General features: G+C 44.5%; 1 protein-coding gene across 4 annotated transcripts; it reads right to left on the reverse strand.

The window, feature by feature from the left end:
* Positions 1 to 465: 465 nt before the first annotated feature.
* zbtb7a (zinc finger and BTB domain containing 7a) lies at positions 466 to 23,080 on the reverse strand. Of its 4 annotated transcripts, none has more exons than XR_010166434.1 (5): positions 16,577 to 16,963; positions 11,935 to 12,498; positions 10,174 to 11,078; positions 7,561 to 8,085; positions 466 to 7,463 (listed from the first exon to the last, which is right to left on the reverse strand). XR_010166434.1 is itself a non-coding variant. In XM_063891362.1 (5 exons), the coding sequence occupies exons 2-5, from the start codon at positions 16,607 to 16,609 to the stop codon at positions 7,650 to 7,652; spliced, it is 1,938 nt and encodes a 645-aa protein (XP_063747432.1). In that variant the 5' UTR covers positions 16,610 to 16,851; positions 22,946 to 23,014; the 3' UTR covers positions 466 to 7,649. The 4 variants fall into 4 exon arrangements, 3 of the variants coding, with proteins under 3 accessions (XP_063747432.1, XP_063747433.1, XP_063747431.1); XM_063891362.1 differs by adding an exon at positions 22,946 to 23,014 and having other exon boundaries at positions 466 to 8,085; positions 16,577 to 16,851; XM_063891363.1 differs by lacking the exon at positions 16,577 to 16,963 and adding an exon at positions 22,946 to 23,080 and having other exon boundaries at positions 466 to 8,085.
* Positions 23,081 to 23,103: the final 23 nt, after the last annotated feature.

Consider the following 23,103-nt stretch of genomic DNA (forward strand, 5'->3'; position numbering starts at 1 on the left):
CGTTGCCTGTTATTTTGACCACCCTTGTAACTCTATAAATTAAAAATAATATATATATATATATATATATATATTTAACAGGGTTATTTCGTTACATGATACACCATTGTACATCCTTGATTACAGATAATGCTACTAACAGAAACTAAAACAAATATGACTTTATTGTTCGATCGGTCGGAATAAGAGACAAAATTATCCAGTCAAATATTTGCAACCATTGTTTTTAATAGAAAGATTTTATATTCTTTAAACCAGACAACCAGATGCCAGACATTTTTGGATATATTAAAAAAAAAAGAACAGAAAAAAATAAAAATGACACAAAATGGAATTATATGGTTTAGACTGTGTGGATTTAGTGGTCTCATATGCAATACAATTTATTTTCATTGCCAAAAAGTGCAAATTCTCCCCCCCCCCCCCCCCCCAAAAGAAAATCACCAATATCCCCCCCCGCCCCCCTCCCCTGCAGCTTCCAACAGATATGGACTGACAGACTGCTACGCTAAGAGAAAAAAAACATTGTGGAGAGAAAGGGGGTTATTTAAAAAGTCAACACCACAGAATCACATGGGGAAGAAAGCGGCCTCTGCACTCTCTGGCCGCGCTCCATTCAATTAGTGATGCCGCAGCAGGTGCTCTGCCTTTGGGATGCACTTGTTGTGATACACAGAGCGGGGTGTGGTCACATGTGCAACAGCAAGTTTAAACACACAGAGAGAGAGAGAGAGAGAGAGAGAGAGAAGTGGAGCGGCGTTTCCTTCCGGATGTGAGCGTGTGCATTTGTGATTAATGTCCTGGTTTTAGAGATGGGACACATTCTGCCATTTTTAAATGTACATCAGAAAGCATATCCCTCTGTAAAGGATCATCATGATGATCACAGTTACACACCAATCTGTTATAAATAGTTTCTCTCCCAAGTCATACAATTTACTGAATGGATTCATTAAATGTTTATCATTTCTACTGAGATCCTCTTGATTTGAGAAAGATGTTAAGGCCAAAAACATTTCCGTACTGATTTCCAAAAGTGCATGATGGTCTTTTGGCCGTTTCATCCGTCTTTCATAATCATTTAAGCTCTATATGGATACCAGATCCAGCCTCTAACTACAGACAGAGCATTATTGCAGATAAAAAAGTTCTGCAGTGGATACACACCACATGTTTAACATTCAGCACAGCTAGCCTTCTCAGAAAGCTTTGCAACTGTTATACAGGATTCTTTTTCAAGAAAAGGAGTCTCCCAAAATGAGATCAAATGACCTTTCTCCCAACAAGATCTGAGACGGTAAGCAGAGAGCAGGTGAGGGGAGGTCTGTCCAGTACCCCCCCCAACCCCAGCCCCACGTTTGTGTGACTATGCAATAAGCTGCATATAAACAGGTATGTTGGTAGTTTAACAGAGATGTGTTGTTTGTGTCCAGATGAGGCGGCAGCTTGAAAACCACCTTCAATACCAAATATTCAAGTTATTTTCTCATTTTCATCAAATTGGTTTTTTTGCATTTAAATAATCATTGCCACTGAGAAATAGAAAAAAAAGACATCAACAGGAACAACAAAATAACAATAGTGATAACCATCGAATAAAAGCGCACACATTTCAGGATGGCCTTTCGCAAAAGTGCTTTTGTTACAATCGCAGAAGCTTAAAAAGGCAGTTGGATAGCGGTACACTTGGGGGCCTTATGGCTGTCTGTCTGTCTACGTGTCGGAGGCTAGACAGGCAGACTGATACAGCCAACTTAAAAATGTTGACCGTTTCTTCCTGCCGTCTGCAACACACATCCTTCACACCGGCCAAAAACCCTAAAAAAAGCTGGAATCACAGTCTGAAGCTGTGGAATGTTTCCTAAATTAGTTTAGGTGATTGAAACTATATCTCACCCTATCCCCTCTCCCTTTCTCTCCCGCAGGTTCCCCTGCTGAGGACGTGTGATCTCTGATCAAAGGCCGGTCGGCAGCAAAGATGTAGACTCTGAGTCCAGAGAGAGGGGGAGCGAGGGGAGAAGAGAGAAGCAGAACATACACTCCCCCGTGCTATCTCTTTTCAAAAATGTTACTGACTTATAAGAGGGAATCTCCAGTGCCTTCCTTCCCTCCAACAAACAATTCACAGGATCAATATTAGATGGAGGAATAGGCTGGTCACAGCCACTTTACAATGGGGGAACTGTTCCTGCTCTCATCTTTCTGGGAACTGTTATGGTAAATATTGGTGAACATGAAAGGCAAACACAGAAGAAACTTGGAGGGTTGATTAGACATACCGTGAACTTAGCAGACATTGAAACCCAATGCATAGCAGTGTATTTTCCACCTGAGTAGTACTTACATAGAGACAAAAGAGATCAGCAACATTCTGTGAATCTGTGGTGACCTCCTTTGGGTTACAATTCTTATCATATTGTGGCCATGCATTCCTACCAGCTAAGAGGACGATTGCTCAGCAAACAGTCCGTCACCCGGGCTTTCTAACCTCATCCCTGAAAAACAACATCCAGCTTCCCCTACCACCCGTATTTAATCCTCCTCCCTGTATGCCAACCTTTGTATCCCCCAGAGACTGAGAGACTCCAAGAGCAAACTGTCCCCACCCGGCCGAGAGCAGCCAACAGACAGCAGCCTGCCTCTCTGAAGAACCCAGGGCTGTCTGTGTAAGTGCCAGAGCCACGCTGAGCATAGTGCCGTACTACATATGCTGCGCTCAGCTTGCTGTGCATCAAGAGCCTGATGGAAAACAAACAGAGAAATCAGGTGTGCAGGAAAATGACGAAGCAAAGCAAATAGTCCACCGTCGGCCACCACAAATCTGAATGTTAACAGTCACCCCGCCCTGCTCGCTCGATTATTTACAGTTATAATTGTTATCATAGTTGTTGGTCGTCTTTGTTTTATGGCCTTCTCAGATAGATTCCCGAAAACTCTTTGATAACAGCATAGGAAAAACATATCAAGGTCAATTTGGAAAAACATTTGCATTAAAGTTCTGAGAGTGTCTCAGTAGAGCGTGGGTCAGAGTAACCTTAGTGGGGCCGAGGCTGGGGACGCACCGGGGCGGATCCATAGAGGCTGACAGAGACGGAGCTCTGAAGAGGTGGCTATTCGTATTCATTTATTCAAGTAAAGCTTAAACAGATACATGATCAATTTTACTACCGGGCCAATCAGCATTTTGGTTTTAATAAGTGGGAAGAAAAGTTTTTAGTTATGGAAACAAAGAAATGAAATTAGGTTGTGAGTTCTGTCGGGTCCTGCCCACGTAAGGCACAATGTGGCCCTTGATGTTTGCAATGTCCACCTGGTGGGAGTCAGCCTCGGCCCCACGCTGCACAATGCAACTGTCTGGAAACATAACATGAAATAGGAAAAGCTTAGTGCTGCTCAGACAAGGCACCGGAGTCCCAGTCTGCTTAGAATATTTGAATTCAATTCAACCTTTTTCAGAAAGTAAACTGAACATTTCAGCAAGGATCAAAATAACAGTGTTCAACAATAACAATATATTTCATATTATTTTTCATCAGTTGACTGAACATGAACTTGATAAAATCCCATCTCGAATTTACTTGATTAAATATCTCTTGCACCTGCACACAGTACATCTCAGCCAACAGACCAGGACCAACTCAAATCTTTCCAATGTTTCGGAGAGGCTTCGCTACTTGCTAAGTGCTTAAATGTTGTATATTTGGAATATTTCTTAATGTTAACAGCAAACATTTGTTGCTGTTATCACACCAAAGTGTCCATCAGAAGGTCTCTTTTCAAGAGCCTTCAGATCTAACAATAAAACTCTAGAAATCCAACATTAGATTGGTAGCTTAATGTCCAATGACTTCATCGCAAGCCATTTCTTCTCCTTTGGTATTTGTTGGACGTCTGTATATTTCTTAATATACTGTACATTATTATTTCTATGGAGGGGTTGCATGGACTCTATGAGACCATTGAGTATTAACCACACTGCTCTGTACTCATGGAAACTCGCAGGCCTTTCTGAGGTCTCCTGCCCGTCTCCCATACGCAGGATAAGGACATTTAACATTAGTGCAAACGTTTGCTCTCTCAGCTAAAGCACCATTTCCAGTGCTATCAGGCTTTATATCCATAACCCCACCCAAGCACCCATTTCCCCAACCCTCCTGGCACAGCAACCCAAAACTATGACCCCCAACCCACACACACGCATACACACACGCACAGCCATGTAAAATTGTTAGAAAAAAAAAGTAGCACAACACGTTATCTTAAGTGTAGACAGACAGAAATAAACTATACATCTTTAAACCTCTGATTCTACTGTCCACAAGGATACAAAGAGCGAGAGAAAGCAAACTCAAGTAAATATCTGTATGATTTCACACACATTTCTGCGTATGTATTCAAGAGGAGGGCATCAGTGTGTGGCTTAGCCAGGGAGATAAATTAGACATATCTCTAGTCTACAGTGGACTAAGACTGAGGGCTTTGGTTAATTAACAAAACGTATAAGACTTTTGAGGTTCAGAGAAACCAATGTTTAAGATGGCTAACAGCTTCACCTTCACATCAAGACAAAGCTGGTTTACGCGGTCCATACCCAATCCTACATAAAGATCACATATATCTTGCACTGTCCGCCTATAGGAGTCAAACTGTGCATTAATGAACCCCATCTTAATCATAACGGAGAACCAAAATAGAAAGTAGGACTCTCAGGACCGGCCAACCACTGCCAATGACCAACAAGGGTAAACAAAGAGTTTTGCAAATCTGCACCAAGAGAGCCGTGATGTAAACAAGCAATTATCCATCGAGTAGTTTTAACAGTATGGTAGATTTGCTTCTGTGGTACCGTGCACCTATTATCACTGCGGTTCCTCGGAGAACACGTGTAGTTATGAGAGGAGCTGGTGAGCAGATGGGGCAGACGCAAAGTTTGTTTATCCAAGCTTGTCCCGAGACCCTCCGGCCTGCCAGCCAGCAACACATGCACAAAACAAAAATGCATGCCAACACACACACACACGCAGTGCCCTTTCTTCTTCTCCTCTTTCTAGCCCCGTCCTTTACATTAAGACATAAAGACAACTTACTAGATTTCAGCAACAACTAACTTCAAGTGGTATCAGTTACATGGATTCATTTAGTCTTTTCTTAAGGGTGGACAGAACAACTCTTTGAGAGCTCTGATCTCGTATATTTCTATTTTTTATGGCAGCTTGTCGTCAAAACCTGATCAGAACCAGTGGAGGAGCTCGACCTCACCACCACGTACAGAAAAAAGGACTTATCTCTTTTGCAACTGGTTTGTTTCAGAGTACCCGTTTTGTTGACAATAGTGCCCTCCTCAGTAACAAAGTGCATTTATAACCTGCGTCTTTCCAATTAAGGTGCAAAGGGCCGATTGCTGAGCTGCAGCTCTACTGCAGATATTACAGGGCGGGGGCGGGGACCTTAAATCACATGAATTTTTTCTTCTTGACGTAAAGGCTCAATGTGCCAGTTTGGAAAATAACATTGGATTCCGAGAACAAAAAACGCAGCTTAAGATATACTAAGACTAACAAATCCAGATGTATGGAGTCACTTACAATATTCAAACAGATATGTCAGCGCTGGTGTTTTCCGCTTCTCCACGGGATACCTGGACCCAGTGAGCTGAGTATCTGAGTGTGTGTGTGTGTGAACATGTGTGTGAGACAGAAAAAGTGCATTGGGGCTGGCAGCTCAGGGTGCATGTTTGAACAGGCCGTGGCTGACTCACACAGTGATGATGTGGCCAGAGCGACCCCAGCTGCCACGCACACACATGTACACAAACATACAACACACACTCCCACACTAAACTGCCCGCACCAGGCGTCCTCCCCACAGTAACACCAGGCTCTAATATAATAATATCCCCTTCAGGCTAGTTCGGGGGCATTAGAGGACTACAGAGGGAGAGAGAGGGAGAGAAAAGGCCTGATTTGATCCCCTCCCGCCTGGAAACGTGGCTGAGCTGGGGGAGATTATTTTTTGGAATGCAACAGACATTGTGAGATCCCCCTCCCCTTCCCTTGTTCCCCTCCCCCATCATCCAGCTGCAGCTGAGCTCCTATTTGGCCTCCCAACTTGGACAGGTATTTATTGCTCTCTTCATCATACAGGTTGCCTCACGGTTGTGTGGTCCCTCGGGCACATAGGATTGGAATAAGCATGATACATATACCTCCTCTCACACCAGCCCTCTTCCTTTAAATATACCTCTCTCTCTCTCTCTCTCGCTCTGTTGGATATCTTTAGTAAAGCTGTGCAAACATAGAAAAAAAGGTGCTCATCTATCTCTTCTTCGTACTCTTTGTCATTCTCTCGCTCGGGCTCCCTGCCATTCCTTTAACCTGCGGTTGGTTAAATGCTACCCGCGCCTTGTCACACAAGGACAGAATCCGAAAAAAACTGCACAAAGTTAAGCACATTCATTCATCCGACCTCCACGTCCTTTGGGCAGAAACTATACAAGTCAAGTGTTTAAAGTTTAGGACAAATGGGTGATTTTTTTTATCAGACATTCATACAGGGTTTTTTTTCGTTCACCCACAAGCTTCACTCTGTGAGAAATATGACATCAAGCCTAAGAGGAAAAACCCGATTGGTACACCTCAGCATTAAGAGGGGACTAATGTCATATCACCACCTGCTGTATATACATGTATACAATTATAAAGTGTCAAGTACCCGAAGCAGTCAACAGAAAGGAAAAAACGACCCAACAAATTAAGACAAAATCAAAAGGGAAAACAGAAATGCTGAAATTGCAGGTTTGTGAGGGATAAGAGGCAACGTAGTCAAGCCAACAGATACATTGACGATTGGTAGTGCTTTAAAAACACAAACCCTCCACCCCTCATTTTCCCTAGTCCTGCAATTGAAGAGCCCCCATTAAATTGGATTTGACTCAATGTGAATTTGTTTTTCAAAAACATAGATTCTTAAAACGCATTTTATAGAGTAAGTAACACTTCAATCAAACCCTGGTCTGATTCTTTCTGGAACATTTAAAGAGAGAAAACTGTTGCATCAAAATTGTGGTGAGCTTTCCTTGCATATGCCATATTGTGGCAATGTTGTTTCTATGGTAACTGTACATTTCACACCTGCAAAAGAATAGAAAAAGAGTTGTTTTCACTGGGAGGATTTGTCCTCGCTTCACCCGTACAGCAGCCAGAAGGTGCTTGATAGACACCTTGCTTAGAGCTTGAAGGCTGTGAGGACAAAACCAATAAAAATTGAAATCAACTGCATAGTTGCTCAGAGTTTCTTTTTAGCTATCATACATTTGCCTAAGCACATATGCCAATGTACAAAAACCTTAATATTATAAAGAATGAAATGGCCCAGAAAGTGGACGTGATGGGTGCATGAATTGAAGCGTTCTTTGCTCTTTAACAGATAAACCGACTCAAGTGCTTGCAAGTCTATTCCATTTCCTAAAGTAAAAGGAGAAAGAAATATAAAGATTAGAATTTTTGTGACACCCTGATTTGGTTTATAGAGGAATAGTTAGTTGTTTTTTTTTAAGTTTGCCTTTGCATGTTTTTTCTGCTCTCTGTTCACTGGCCTGTCTCACAGGCGGTGCAGAGTGACGGTGTCCAGCAGTGTCCTTGTGGTCCCTCTCAGGGCCCTGCCTCCCCTGCCAACTCCTGCAGTTGAGGACTGTGTGCATGGACTTCTGCAGCCCCCTCCATCTCTGCTGCTGAGGATGCCTCCGAGCGCCGCCGTCCCCTGATGGTGCGAGGCCCGGGGCCCGTGTCGGATCCGGGGCTCAGCAGGCTCAGGGGAGCGTCAATGAGCCCCGGCTCTCTCACCCGAGGCTTTCGACCTCGACGAGAGGGGATGCCATTGCAGCCGTCCTTCTTGAGGTGGCGGTGCAGGTGATCCGAGCGGACAAAAGTCTTAAAGCAGCTGGAGCACTGATAGGGGCGCAGGCCGGTGTGTACGCGCATGTGGTTCTTCAGGTCGTAGTTGTGAGCAAAGGCGGCTCCACATTGCGTACACAGGTAAGGCTTCTCTCCTGTATGCTTCCTCATATGAACCTTGAGCTTGTCCTGCCTGGGAAAATTATAAACAAAATCCCATCAGAATACAAAGACAACTAAATACAATGCAATAGAGGATCAGCTCAAACTCATTGCTGCAGAACATAAAACACTCTTATTTTCAGCCTCAGACACTTATCAGGATACGTAAATACATCATTTAACTCCTAATAACATATCATTCATTCTCATATCCTCATACAGTCGTGAATATACGTGTTAATATGCTTTGGATGGTTTTACTTCCTATTAAATAGACATCTTTTGGATGTCTTCCAATGTGGATTATTCTGTGAGGGCAGCCAGGCCAACTGAAGACAAGCCGTAAACTTTACATCTTTATCTGAGTAATTGCACACAAGAGCCAACTGTGGACTGACGAGAAAGCTCAACGTTCACTGTGTCAGTTTGCATTTTTATAATTGTTTGTTAACTCCTCTTTGGGGATGACATCATATCAATTGACAGATAACAAAACACATCTCTTTTGCAAATATAAAATAAGGACTTGAATGTACTCTACAGAAGAGCAATTCCAAGATCATTTTGTCATTTATCTTGGAGGAGTGCTGAAATATAGATGAGTCTGTGAAATATTATCAGTTTCTCAGCCTAGTTCTTTCCCCACAAGCTTTAATTTGATTTAGTTTTGTATTAGAGCAGTTGTCACTTCTAAGTCCAACATCTCATGGGGAAGGCTTACTCTACAAGTCCATCACTAGCCTTGACTTCTCTTTCTGTTAATTGATATGATTACACCCTGGAACATGTTTTACTTTGTGATGGTTCACTGCTGCCCACTAGACTTTATCAGACGGCCTTGGCCTTGATGTGACTCTTGTCCCTCCCTCCCCCTTTAGTCCTTACTATCTCTCCAGCTCCTGAGCTCTTTAATCGTCTAACCCTTCTGCACTGAGGGCAGAGGGCTCCTAAACAAACAAGCGTAGTTAAGACAACTCTATTGGAAAACACTCGCGCACACACACACACACACACACACACACACACACACACACACGCTATGTAAGTGGATTAGCTGTCATTCAAGCAAACAGACCCACTGCGACCTTTAAGGGTTTTTACAAATGGTAGCCCAAATCAAAAAAGGAAAAAAGCAATATGTACGGGAGGAACACACACATGAATGCACACATATACACACGGGCCAAAGCCTCGGAAAAAAAGCTGCACGCTGACAGTGGTGAATTATTTAAAGGACAGGAGTGATTTATTACCGTGCGAGGCACACTCTTAACCCTGATCAAACAGGATTAAGATTACAATACCCCGTCCCACTGCAGGTCGAATTTAGCTAGAAGGCAAATTCAGATTGGTCTTCCCTACCTGCCATGCCAGCAGAGGTTCTGGGTATTTCTAGCCAACTGCATCTATTTCCAGCACAAGTCCACTGATTAATTAATTAAAGGCATGATTTCAAGGAAAAGGCCGGACTTCTGAATACAGGGAAACCAAGTGCACTGAATTCCGCTGCTGTAGACTAGCCACATGTTTCTGAGCGGCACAGGGCAGATTTCATTAGAGGGGTAAAAGAGTGACAGAGAGAGGAGGGGTGTGGTGTATCTACTCTGCCGTGGGCGATAATCAACCTAACCAAAGATCAAAAGTTCAAATTATTGCATTGGAACATCAAGAGCACCATCCAGGGCCTGTAATCCCCCTCTGTATCAGAACACAGCACTTTATAGCAGCTCTTCACTAGATAACACCACCATGGCTCACCCTGCTTTTATAGGACCCCTACGTTTAAATTCCAGGACTTTGCCATGAACGCTGTAACAATAAAACAGACTTGTATAACCATATGACCCTCTCCCAGCGCTGGACTATTCTACGTGTCATTTTGCTTAGCATTTGTCTACAATGTGAGATTGTATAACCCTGTTTAAGGACACTCAGTCAGCCCATGATCAATGTAAACACTTGGATTCCCACTGCCTCCTTAATGCAAAGCTAAGTTGGTTAGTGCTAATACTCCCGGCCTGGAGGTGTTTCCCACTGCTGGGCCAATTTGTCTACAGTGCCAAGTCCCAGACTTTTAGTACATGTGACATGGAGTAGTCGCTTCATTAATTGGGCTTACCTGGTAAAGCGCACTTTGCAGATGGCGCACTCATAAGGTTTCTCTCCTGTGTGCGTTCGGATGTGGCGGGGTAGCTTGCCTGCTCCTTGAATGACCTTGGAGCATATGGGACATTTCTGGAAGGCCTTAGAGCGCATCTTCCTCTCGCCTCCTCCTCCTCCTCCTGCGCCCCCGCTGCCTCTCTCTCCCACCCCCCTCTCTCCTCCTCCTGCTCTGTCTTGGCCTGTTCTGCCCCGTGATAACCAGAGCGGCGGCACTCCCTGTGATACAGCAGCAGAAACCGGATCCTCGTGCTGCGTGCTGTTAAAATAATTCAAGTAAAATTCCATGTCGGGGTCGTCCCCATCTCCCTGTTCCTCCCCGGTAGTTGCGCGCTCCTTCTGCCTCTCGATGGAGTCCATCATATGCTGCAGGAGGGCACTGGCAGACCCCCTTTCCCTCGCCAACGCCTCCCTGCTCCCTTCCTCCATCTCTGGCTCCTGCCCCAGCCTAGACTCAGGGGGGAGGTAGAAGTGGCCGTTTTGGGATGGAGGGTAGTAAGCGGACCCAAGGCTTGCTCCGTTCCCCTGTAGCGCCTCCCCGTCCTCATCTTCCTCTTCTTCGTCGTCGTCTTCGTCTTGCTCCTGTGTGGGGGCCTGGGCCAAGGCGAGGGCCAGGGAGGAGTAGTACTCACCGGGGCCAGCAGGAGCCCCGTTGCTGGGGGTCCCTCCATTACCGTGGTTAAAGTGCAGGTGTGTGGGCAGGTCCCTGAGCTCTGGCGTGCTGCAGCTGCTGCTCCATTGGGCCCCTCTCAGGTAAAACTCCAGGAACTCCTGGGCCCGAACCTGGTTCCCCTGCTCTCTGCCTCCTCTGCCCTTCCCCTTCCCCTCATCCTCTTCATCTGCATCTCTTCGCTCACTGCCCGCCTAGTGAAATATGACAGGGAACATAGAGAGTGAGTACAGGTCAAATTTAAAGTCAGAAAAGTTCCAAGAAAAAAAGAAAAATACAATACTTATATATAAATAATAAATAAGTAACTACAAAATAAAAACAAGAGCACACACACACACACACACACACACACACACACACACACACACACACACACACACACACACACACACACACACACACACACACACACACACACACACACACACACACACACACACACACATCCTAACAAAGTCCCAAATGTTATCCTCATATTGCAAAAAGTGTTGCTGCTAAAGGGTGGTGAATGTTTGTCGACCAACTGAGTGATGAGCTATAGAGCTGCTGGCTAAGGTGAAGGCTGACAACAAAAACCCTAAATCTACATCAGGCAGATTACTATCCGGGTATACTGAATGCACGATCAGGGGTTTCTTTTAACCATGAGCACATGCATTTCACAGCTACACTTGATAATGTTGAAGAGTAGCTGCGATATGCTGTGTCTGTAGTTGGCATAATAGCACGCTGTCTTCCATTCACACTATTGGTTTGCAATGAGAAAGTGCTGAACCCGAAGGCTGTGGGAGTGTGTTTGGCATGGTGGGAGAGACTGATAAAGGCTATGATGTAAGCTTGACTATGCTGACTATTTAATGAAGGTGTTGGTTTGATGACCAGACACCTCAAGTGGCTGAAGCAAGAGAACAAAAACAACACATCTGTGCTTTAAATTAATCCAACACTTACATAGTATTATGGGGTCACTAATCCAACCAACATTTCAACCAAACGCTTAAATTTGACTTTAACAAATGACACTTCTAGTTCTAAAAGGTCTTGTACCGGCGGGGAGAGCACTTTGGTGTCCAGCAGGTGTGTACAGACGTCCTGGACCGGTGGGATTTCCAGGAGGCGTGCAGCAGCGAGGATGTCAGCAACAGTGCTGTGACTGACTGTCAATGTCGCTGTGTAGGCAAAGTCCAACAGCGCCCCCAGGGCCTCCGCCACCACAAAGTCGATGTTGTAGATGTTCTGTTGGTCAGCGGTGGCCCCTGAAGTGAAGAGCTTGTGGAAGTAGGAGCTGCAGGACGCCAGGACGGAGCGGTGAGCTGGGAACTCTTGTTCCTGGGAAACCAGGAGCACATCGCACAGCAGGCCGCTAAGCCGCTGCTTGTTCAGGCTGCCCAGGATGTCTGCGCTGTGTTCGGGGAAAGGGATCCCAACAGGGCCTTCCTCTGCTTCTCCTGCACCTCCTCTCCCTCCTCCACCACCGCTGCTTGCTGTCCCTCTGAGCCGCCTTCCACCCCTCCCACCGGCTCCTGACGACATTTTCCACCAGCCTGCCGCCGAGCCGCCTAGCACAGCCCCCACCCGTGTATCCGTCCTGCCGTCTGTCCGTCTCCCTGTCTGCGGAGAGAAGAGTTGGATAGAGGGATGGGATGGAGGGAGGAAGACACAGAGGAAATAACAAATCAGTTCATGACATTCTTCATAAAGAAACAGAGAGCAGTATTGATTAATTGATTTACCAGTCAGAAATATACACAGGAATGCTCGAGAACCAGTAAGCACAAAACTTTGATAGAGGACAATTTTAAGTGAAGATTTTACTTCAATTGTGATGTTTCCATCTATTTTACAGTTCAAACTTAGTTGTGCAAAATGAAAAATGTAGGCATATTTATATTTGGTAAACAGATGTTTAGGACAATGTCGATTTAAACTATGAAACATGCAATCAGGGCAGCATTCATACCCTGCTGATCATCATAAAAAAACACTTGATTTGTACTCTACAGTATAACTAAAAAAAAGTCTTTCCACAATCACCAACTCTGGCTGCTCTCTGGAGCAACAGTCCCTTTGAAGCAGTCTCATTATGATTAGTCTGAACTGATCCGAGCAGGATTATCCTTAGTTTTGATGATATGTTTACATTTTCAAACTGTCAGCCCAATAACCAGTGATTGGGATCCTTATCTGTGTGTGTGTGTGTGTGTGTGTGTGTGTGTGTGTGTGTGTGTGTGTGTGTGTGTGTGTGTTTGTGTTCTGCAGCGCTGATACTCGGCAACTATTGTTAAGACCATAGCTCACATATAGTTTTGTTATTCTGGACTTACGATCCTACAGATGTAACACCCCCTGCTCATAAGTAATATTGTATAGATCTAAAGAGGGCCTGTCTCATAACACATACAAAGAATGAGGAACCAAATGAGGTGACGATACAAAAGGAGTCCCACAGTAAGAAACAAGAGGATACAAAGGTAGTAGTATACATGTCTTGCATATACAGTCCATCTTTCACTAGAGATTAGTGCACAGTGCACAACGTACAGACAAAATGCAAACAAACACACTCTGAAGAAGCCGGGTCACATCAGGTTGTGTGCCAATTACTATTGTTACAAGCTCTAAAACAAGTTTGGTAATGAGCATGTTGATGGAGGTCATGTCAAAACAAAATGCCACAACTGAGAAAAAGGAGAGACCACAAAAAGATTAAATACGTCAATCTTTAAAATCAAGGCAACAACTGCAATAGATGAGACACAGCTATAACCTGCCACGCAGCATACCAGTCTACATATAGGTGGTTGATGGATAATTAGTGTGCAAGGTCATATGACCCATTTACATTTGGTAGAGTGTTTTGCTTCGCTCTATGCTATTATGGCATGCTAATGACCTTCAACCAGGTGAACTGCGTACTGACTTTGTTACTAAATTATAAAATAATCCTCCCAAACATGCCATGTTTACTCATAAGTATCTTGCCAATAGAGAAACTTCTTGGCTGATTTTCACATCAACGCGTTGACACAGTTATATTAAAATATTCGTCTTTATTCCTTAGCCTTATAAAAACATTTCCCCATGATGTGTTTGTTATACTCAAAAAAACTGATTAAGCTTTTAAAAACTAATTTTATGCCTAACGAGTTCCTGACCTAAAACTGAACTTCACAGTGAGAGGTTGCCAGATATCTTGAACACTGTACTTAGTCTTTTTTGGAAGAAATATCTCACGCAATATAGTATCAAAAAACAGTCCTTTCAAACACTCCCATTCACATGACTCAAGAGTCTTGACCAAGTGTCCCAGATCACTGGATCAAAGCCATACAGTAAAACCACAGTGCCACATTACCACTGCTTAAAACTGGTTTTAAAGCAAATGTTATGGTACAACAGGAGTTTCCAGGTTAACTACATCGTGGGACAATATGTAAAATATGTTTCTGGTGGCACTGAATAAATAGTAGCTCACAATAACTTTCAATGCATCTGACCAGGCATTTTGCTTGATAAAAAACCTAGCTGTGGTTGAACTGTCACTCAGTAAGGAACTAACACTCAGTTAGGAACTGAGTGAGTGACCTGGAAGCATTTAGGGTTGCAGCCATGACAAGATCTTGAATAATCTAAAAGCTAACAACAGGGGCTTCAAGTCTTCGTTTCTATATGCTTTAGCATAGTGTAGACCATCCTATACAAAAAGAGAAAGACGACGCACAATTCGGCCGTCCATGACATCCGCTTTTGCTGTTTAATTGTGCACATGTATACATTTGAAAAACATCCTTTCGTAGAATTGTGATTCAGTTTTGGACTTAAATTGTACTCTTTTATATGCATTTTATATTTAAGATGATTTGATAAATTTCCCTTCATGTCTTTCATGGATATTTTCAAGTCTCCATCAAGAAAGACTGTACAGTTTTTTATGACTCGACCACAGCCCATGAGTGTTTGAATGACTAGTTGGATATGTTTATGTACTATTTATATGTTTGCTTCCTTGTTTATATCCCTTAATCTACGGGTGTGTGTGCAAGAAACCAAGTGAGAAGTTGTGGAGGACAGACAGGCAGAGGACAGTGGGGATCAGAGTGCATGCTGGGAGATGGACTGTGCAGCTTGTTCATTCAGTGTCAGTCGAAAGCTGGGGAGGTTAGCGAGGGAGGTGGAGGAAAAGAGAGGAGGGGGGGCGCTGCCAGAGCAGACCCTGTGGAAAAACTCCACAAGAGGAGGAAGAGGACACGCAACAAGCTGCGAGGCAACCGTATTAAAAAGGGAGGTTGTCAATCCGGTCTGAGCTGGTTACCCCACCCTGTACTGTGTGCCAAGTTTCAGGAAAGGCTGTCCCCTCGCTCACGTGTGGGGGGAGATTAAAATGATCGACTGAAGCCTGCGCAGTGGGAAGGGGGTTTCAGCCAAACAAGCCATCCTCGATTTCTCTATTAACACAGTCACACATGCAAATACTGGAACATCAGGGAGACATCAATAACGGCCAAAACACACACGCACATAAGCGGACATATAGGACACCCACCCCAGCTAACCCCCCCTCACCACCTCTCCATCTGCCAGGGAGACCCAGCAAGGGGGGGGTGCATTGAGTGTGTTGCTCTCTGTAAAAGCGAACCATTCAAATGGCATTCCTTCAGATCAGCCCTCCTGGTATGTCTGTACGTTACACCCCACTATCAAACCTGCCTAACCTGGATGCCTCTCCCCTCTCCCATGTTCACCCTGCGTTTCGATTTCTTCCTCCACACCTTCAGATCTGGCGACAAGTCAGCTATGTCTGCCCACGAGTGACTGTAACGTGAAGCCAGAGGCGGAAGACGTTTGTTCAAACTTATTATGATCCTCCAAATAGGTCCTCTTATGATTTCATTTCAGCAAAACATAAGGATAAAAATTAAGTTTGTATTTAAAAAATATTGAGTATTGCTTGTGTGATTAAGGGTGACCTGTTAATGTACACCTGCCTTAACTAAAGTAAGTTTAGATAGGCACTCACCACAAAGCATCTGCTAACACTGCTAATGTCCCCAGAGCGCAGATGAAAACGGACTGTCATGAGCACATTTTATTATCCAAGTGCTCATCTGAATATACAGAGAGGAGGGAGGCGAGGGCGAAGACAAAGAGAGATGGCACAGGAGGGAGAGAGGAAGAGAGAGCAGAGTGAGAGTGAGATGGAAGAAAGAGCAAGACAAAGGGCAATCGCAAGGCTACTGGTCACGTCCTTCACAGAGGAAATAGATCTCTGTGAGCCCATGTAGACCCGAGCTACCGCGTTCCTCTAACACAGACACACTGCACCTGCATTAGACCTGGCTTTGCTACAAGCTTGTGTAGCGCGTTATCCCCGTACATATAGCTGACCCCGGGTCACGGCTTTGTGGGGTAAAGACGCTGAGCTGAGAGGAGATAAAACACACACACACACACACACACACACACACACACACACACACACACACACACACACACACACACACACACACACACACACACACACACACACACACACACACACACACACACACACACACACACACACACACTGCTGCACAAATGCAATGTAGTGCCAACAGAGCAGGGAGGGAGTACTCTGCATGCAAGAGCTACCTGTCCCCGAATAACCCAGCAAAGAGAACTAAGAAAGAGGAAACACAGAGCAACAAACCTGATCTGGACACCTCCTCATGGCTTGAAACATTCCTTATCATTAATTCATGCCTGTGGGTGACAAGGCCCGCAACCCAGCACAAAGCAGCGCCGCAGCTGTCTGTGTACCTGGTGTTCCACTTCCAGGGAAGGCCCTCTCTCAATGCCCAGTCAGAGAGCAACCAGGCCTGCTTTGCAAGTCAAACAACTGCTTAAACAGAAGACCAACCCATCCCATCACTGCCTCTTCTCCTCCATGTCATCCGTAACGCCCTTATCCCCGTTCTCGTGTATCTACACAAAGCAAGGACAGATATCAAAATTACACTTCAGGAACGAAACAACCCACAACGGTCTCCTGTAAAGCAGTTTCCTTTTAGCTGTTGCTTCAGATGACTGTGCTGTGTGTGTTCTTACTAGGCATGCTAGGCAGTCACACCCACTTTGCTTGTCATTCACCGAACAACACGTTGACATGAGGCCATGTTTGCAGTAGTTGAAAGTGAGTTTTTTTTCATGCGTAATATGTATGATCTAAGGACTGCAGAATTTCCACTCCGAAAGTATCTCTGTCTTTGGCTGACACATACCAGTCATTCCTAAATACAAAGGAACAAACTGTTAACCCTGTGCAACCTCAGATGTTTCTAAGATAGACAACTAAGTAAATACCTAAGCCTAATGGCATCTCTTACGTTTTTTTCGACCTCATGAAAAACACAAACCCCACAGTTACAACCAAACTACCAACAAATAAACATCAATTATTCCAATGGGTACTGAACTTAATGTTTGTATTTTACAGAAACGATTGTTTTACCGTGGGTATATGTTTAAGCAAATATCCTCGCGTAGGTTTCCTTTTATTCAAACGTTCAGTTTCAAAAACTCTGGCATGCAAACAGGGATTGGCTGATAAAAAATAATTCACAGTTCAAAACTACTCAGCAATCAAACTTCAAGCAAGGGCAATCAGAGCTAAACTAACTGAATCATTGATCCCATAAATGTTAATGGAGTACAGGTTGTGCCACCTTTCAGTAACTGAGCAGTTGTTCCTTTTATAACACCTCGTGAAGTGTTACTAGCTTTTACAAGACAATCATTTTGAGGTTACTCCACATTTTACTCCAGGGAGGACTTCATGCATGCAAGTGTAAGTATTAAGAGCAGCAAGTGCAAAATAAATAATTGAAAACATCTGAAATCTGGTTATTAAACAAGTTGAAGAATTGTCTTTGCCCTTTGTCTATGCCTCCATGAACTTTTCTTTATGGTTTGACTTTCTTCCCCTGTCCTCATACGACCAACTTTCTCAGCTCTATGGCAACAAACCTGTCTAGCCCGTCCTGCTGCAAGGGAATCACTTCAGTCAGATCAAGTGGGTTCAAGGTCGGACCAACATAATACAAGATAATCGGAGTGGGGAGGGGGTGGCAGTTACTTGGAAGAGTAGGTTTTGAGCAAGTGCCACAGCCAAGTGACTCATTGCTGCCGGTAGTCGAAGGAAACCTGATTGGTCATTTTGGGAGCGAAGCAGGAAGAGGGCAAGTGACTGATAAAACTGCATAGGCTGCTCTCGGCCTGATGCTTTTACTAGAAACTAGCAAGGAAGTAAAGCCAATACAGAGACACAAAGCCATGAAAAGGTAGTGGGCGAGGCAGGGCGTAAAACTCTAAAGCTTAATCATAACTCCTGGGCGCATGGTGCCTAGGAATCCGGCTCAGATGTCAATGATAAACCCAGAGAGATCTAATTCAGTTACCTGGTGTAACCTGCTTCAATAAGAGGGAAGGTAACCACCCACAAGTTGGGCAAAGTATAATGTAAGGAAGCAGGCAGGGGTTTTATGATGTTATAAAGGTCTATGTTTGCCTTGCCAGATAGCAAGGGGACTGGAAAAGTGAAAAGTGTATGTGCTGGTAATCACTCGTGCAAACTCTCACACTGTTGTAAACGTGTCTGTTTTTTGTTTTCCTAATTGTTTGTATTAGTTGGATCAACTGTATTGCCATAGGCTGGGAAAAAAGACTGTTGATTAAATACAACAGTGTGAATTACCTCTTTTATACATTAGACTTAACATTTTAGAATAGTTTTTGACACAACAGAGAAATGAGATGATAATATTATTATTAATGTAATCAGTTCAATGCCACTCCACTGAAATGCACATCATGAAAAATGACAGGGCCGTTGAGTATAGTGCTATCAGCAAAAATGAATGATTGTATGTACAGCATCTAATAAATGAGTTGTATAGCCCTTTAAAGGTTTTGGGATTTTTGGGGGGTTTACTACACAACCAAATCATTCGATAATACATTTCATAACTTTTGTTTTGGATAAGTTAAGATTAATATATCAATATAAACACAGCTATACTACTTTAACTACACTTTTTAATTTCATGCCAGTCAAATATTGTCTTTTGGACGATGTTTCAACGTGAAGTTATGACTCCTATAGCACATGTCTTGGGACAGTAGGCTTTCACAAGCTGCAGTGTCAGAAAACCACATCCAGGGTCTGAGTTCCTTTAAGCTTGTGTAACATGCTCTGACACTGCCATGCTGCCAACCAGGAAGTGGAACAAAATCTAACACATGGCTTCAGACGGCACTAACAGCCTTGTCCTGCAGAACTCCAGCGGGGTTGTTGAGTCCGCAGGCCCAACATGCCCTGGATGCACCACTTTGTGCATGCGCAGCCCAACTGGGAAAAGAGGACTTCCTGTGAGTCTGTGACAGGCGTGTAACAGATCCTGCTCTGTTATCAGATGACCAGCTCTCGGCTTGCTCGCTCTCTCTGTCCCTACTGTCTGACCCGCTCTCTCTCTCTTCCTCTCATCTGTCGCTCTCATTTCATCATTGCTCCATCTCTGTCTCAGACTCTGCACTGCACAGCACCCACCACATCGTCCACTTCCCCTTTCCTTTGCTGAGAGGGCAACACATCTTAGACCCACCCTCCTGTGCCTTGCTAACCGTCCGTCCAATGCAACCCACCCATCTATTCTCCTGTTTCATCCCAAACCAATTCACTAAATCAACATGCAGACCAGTGTCAAATTGGTCACATATCCGCTTCCTGATCAGCTGGCCTTTCTGCTTGATTAGAACAAGATCTGGTACATGTGCACTACTGTGTTTAATGTCAATATAACAATCAATTATACTTACTATACTTACTCCTGTTTTGACAGTATAGTAAAAATGGAAAAACCTTCTATTAACATATCAACAAAAGAAATGATCTCAATTTATGAAAGTGTAAGTCTAGTTTCATCCCCACCCTGAACAACATGCCTCTTCCTCTCCCACTAATTTGATCAGGTTGTGTTGGCCTCTCCATAATAAATGTCCCAGAAGAGAACAGAAGAAGCCCCTTTACTCCCCCTAGACTTCAGCACAACAACAGAAAAACAACAGAGAAGGGTCTGTCTGTCTGCCTCGCCGGGCTGGAAGCTGTGGTATACTGAGCAGCTGACCAGGGGAACCAAACATTAAGGGGGAAGTGAAGCTGCATTCACCGAGCAGGAGGCAGATGAAAGTTTACAAACTGTTTTAACTTAAATGAGTATGGATAGAACAGCGGCCAACATATGATGTTGTTTGGAATGAAGTTCAAAACAACTCTAGTTTTAATACCATCATATGGGTCACAATACATCATTTTACCACATGAATAAACATTGAACAAATTTAATTACTGTTACATGTAGTGCATTGTATACAGCCAACATTTCACTGTAAAATAAAGCCCCAAACTGCCACGGCGACATCACGCAACCTGTCTTCTCAGTCTGTCTGAACCTGCTCGTTTCAGGCCATAGTGGTGTAGGCACAAACATACAGGAATATCAAACTGTATTCAGCCTCACCGCCAAATTGATGGGTGGTGTCTTGGACCTGCCCACAGCCACTGAAGTCCCCTGCAATTCCCCTGGAGTCTATTGTTGGTAACACAGACGCACACGCATGCGTGCAATGCATGCACATTAGCACACACCCTCACACACACAAAAACACATATGGCGTCCTAGTTTAACCTCTTGCTGGAATTTACTTGAATGAACATAGTTTTCTTCCATAGTAGTATCTAGGGAGAAGTGTAGAGTAGCATCTGTAAAACATTTACTGTAAGTAATTTAATCTGGGACATTGAACTGAATAAAAAATGCCATCAACCTTGCCTGCTGCCTGCTTCTTAGAAGCATTCCAAACACTTTCCCAGCACTTGGGCGTCTTCATGTACCATGCTCTTCTTGTACCCTCTCCGCGCCCACACGTTTAGAAAACGGGTTCAACAAGTATGCAAAGCCAAAAAATAGGCATCTGGTTATCGAGCAAAGACATTCAGGGTTACTGTGAAGTTTTTAAACCATGAGCCACAAGATAACAGGACATGACAGGCGAGATTAGAATCAACAAGATGTTGGGAAGGAGGGGGGTGAGTAGACTGGGAAAAAACTGTCATGAGATTGACCATGGTGTAAGTGGCTGGGAAAAATTGAAATCAATCATCAAGTTGTCCAGCATAGTTCCCAAAGTTACTAAAGTTTAGGATTTATATAATAACCTTGCATGGATTTGGCTAGGTGAGTTCAGTGAAAGTCAGTTGTCGCAAAATGTGTCACATATTCTTCCCTTCAATAAGAAGAGGTGTCACTTACTTTGGTTTCTCAAAAGATTATTACACAACACGCACCTGTGCTATGTCAGTAATAAACACGTGATGCAGTGGTTTTGATGGAATTGCTCTACCACCACAAGCCGTACAGGATGCGCAACTGTCAATGTGGATCTTCTAACAGATAAAAGCAACAATGCCATTTAATCACAACAGTAGACACATAGGCTATACGAATATGCTGCTTTAACAGGATGGAAACAACACTTATAGGCACAATGAATACCCCTAATTAGGAAGTCATTCTGAGGTGGATGAAAACTTGACTACAAAAACTATTTCTCTGAGCACTGAGCACTTACACTCAGCACTGACCTATTTGCCGATCCCTCCTTTATCTGCAAGTGGGTCAAGAACTCTGAACTCTATCAAGCCCCATCTCTCTCACTTCACACACAACACGCTATGGTATTTATTTCCTCTGCTCACTTCTCTTCTCCTTTCAGTCACAGTCTGAAGACAGTGTGTGTGCATGTGGATGTTTCTGGAGTGCTTACCAAATAGGCATAAAATGTTTCCAGGGTCCTATCTGCCTCCCCTGCCTGCTGGCCAGCACTGCTGCCTCCGTCTCTGGGCAGGGCTGGAGCTTTACCAGACAGGAAACTTGCAAGTGGCCCTAGTCATACAGACAAGCCCTTGCCTGATCCTACACTAACAGACACCTAACCACCCCCCCGCCCCAAAAGCACCACCACCACCACTTCAGCCCCCCTTCCTTTTCAGCCCACAACTCGGCTCTTCTGCATCCCTTGCTCTCATTGGCTTGACAGCTGCTCACTCACCACACCTCCTTGTCGGGATAGGCTGGCAGCTGTTCCCTTTCCTGGATGGCCATGGGCAAAGCACTCTGGGATATAGTGTTCTGAAACCTTATTCGACCTGCTTTACAGCCCCTGCTGCGGACTACGAGTCCCAGCACTCTCTGCCCCCACCACCCCCACTATCTCCAAGCCTGCTCTAACGTAAGCACTCAGGGCTGAATTATACACTACAGTATGTTGCTAGCAGGCTGCCAGGTATTAAAGTACAGACCAGCCATCAAACGGGGCTGAGCTTCGTATGAAAAAAAAAAGAAAATTCAACTGTCAAAGCAGCAACAACAGAGGTGGATTCCTTTATTGACTCACACTCTAGTGACATTTCAAAACTCCTGACCTAAATTATGACTTATTCCTATTACAAACAGCCTAATGGCACTACAACATGCCCTGCGCACACAGCACACAACTTGTCCCGCACTGAGCATTTCAATCGCTGCTGTCCCGAAAAGTTGTTGTGATGGCTTATACCTTGTCCAATACAATTATTTTTGGTTCCTCCTAACCCTCGTCCAGTACCCCCCACCTCCTCTCTCGAGCCCCCATCCCCCCCTTCCCCCTCCTCCTCCTCTAAGTGCTTCCACCTGCCTGAAAAGTTAATGCCTTGAACACATCCTATAAACTTTATCTGAAGATTCCCACAGAGGTAAAAAGCAGTACAGAGGAAGTACTTTAACAGGATTTAAAAAAAGAGGAACCTTGACTAGGGACTACTGCTGCGACCCACCTCTCCTCTCCGGCCAACCCCCCCACCCTGCTCTCCTTTCTGTCCCCCTCCCTCATTCTTCCCTCTCTCCTCTCCTCCTCTGCCCTGCTCCCCCCTGGTCGCCAGGCCCGGGGCAGTCAGCACAGGGATGGCAGGGTGTCTTTAGCTCACCTGCGATGGCCGTGGTGAAGCTTGTTGTGGGTTAGCTCAGCCCTCTCCTCTCCTCCTCTCCCTCTCACTGTTGTGCAGCTTAAAGCCCCGTATGCGCTAACCAAGCAGCAGCAGATCAACTCAATTCCCTTCCTGGTTTCTGGAGGGCAAAGAGGTCC

This window comes from Eleginops maclovinus, chromosome 9 (assembly GCF_036324505.1).
Source record: "Eleginops maclovinus isolate JMC-PN-2008 ecotype Puerto Natales chromosome 9, JC_Emac_rtc_rv5, whole genome shotgun sequence".
Lineage (NCBI taxonomy): Eukaryota > Metazoa > Chordata > Actinopteri > Perciformes > Eleginopidae > Eleginops > Eleginops maclovinus.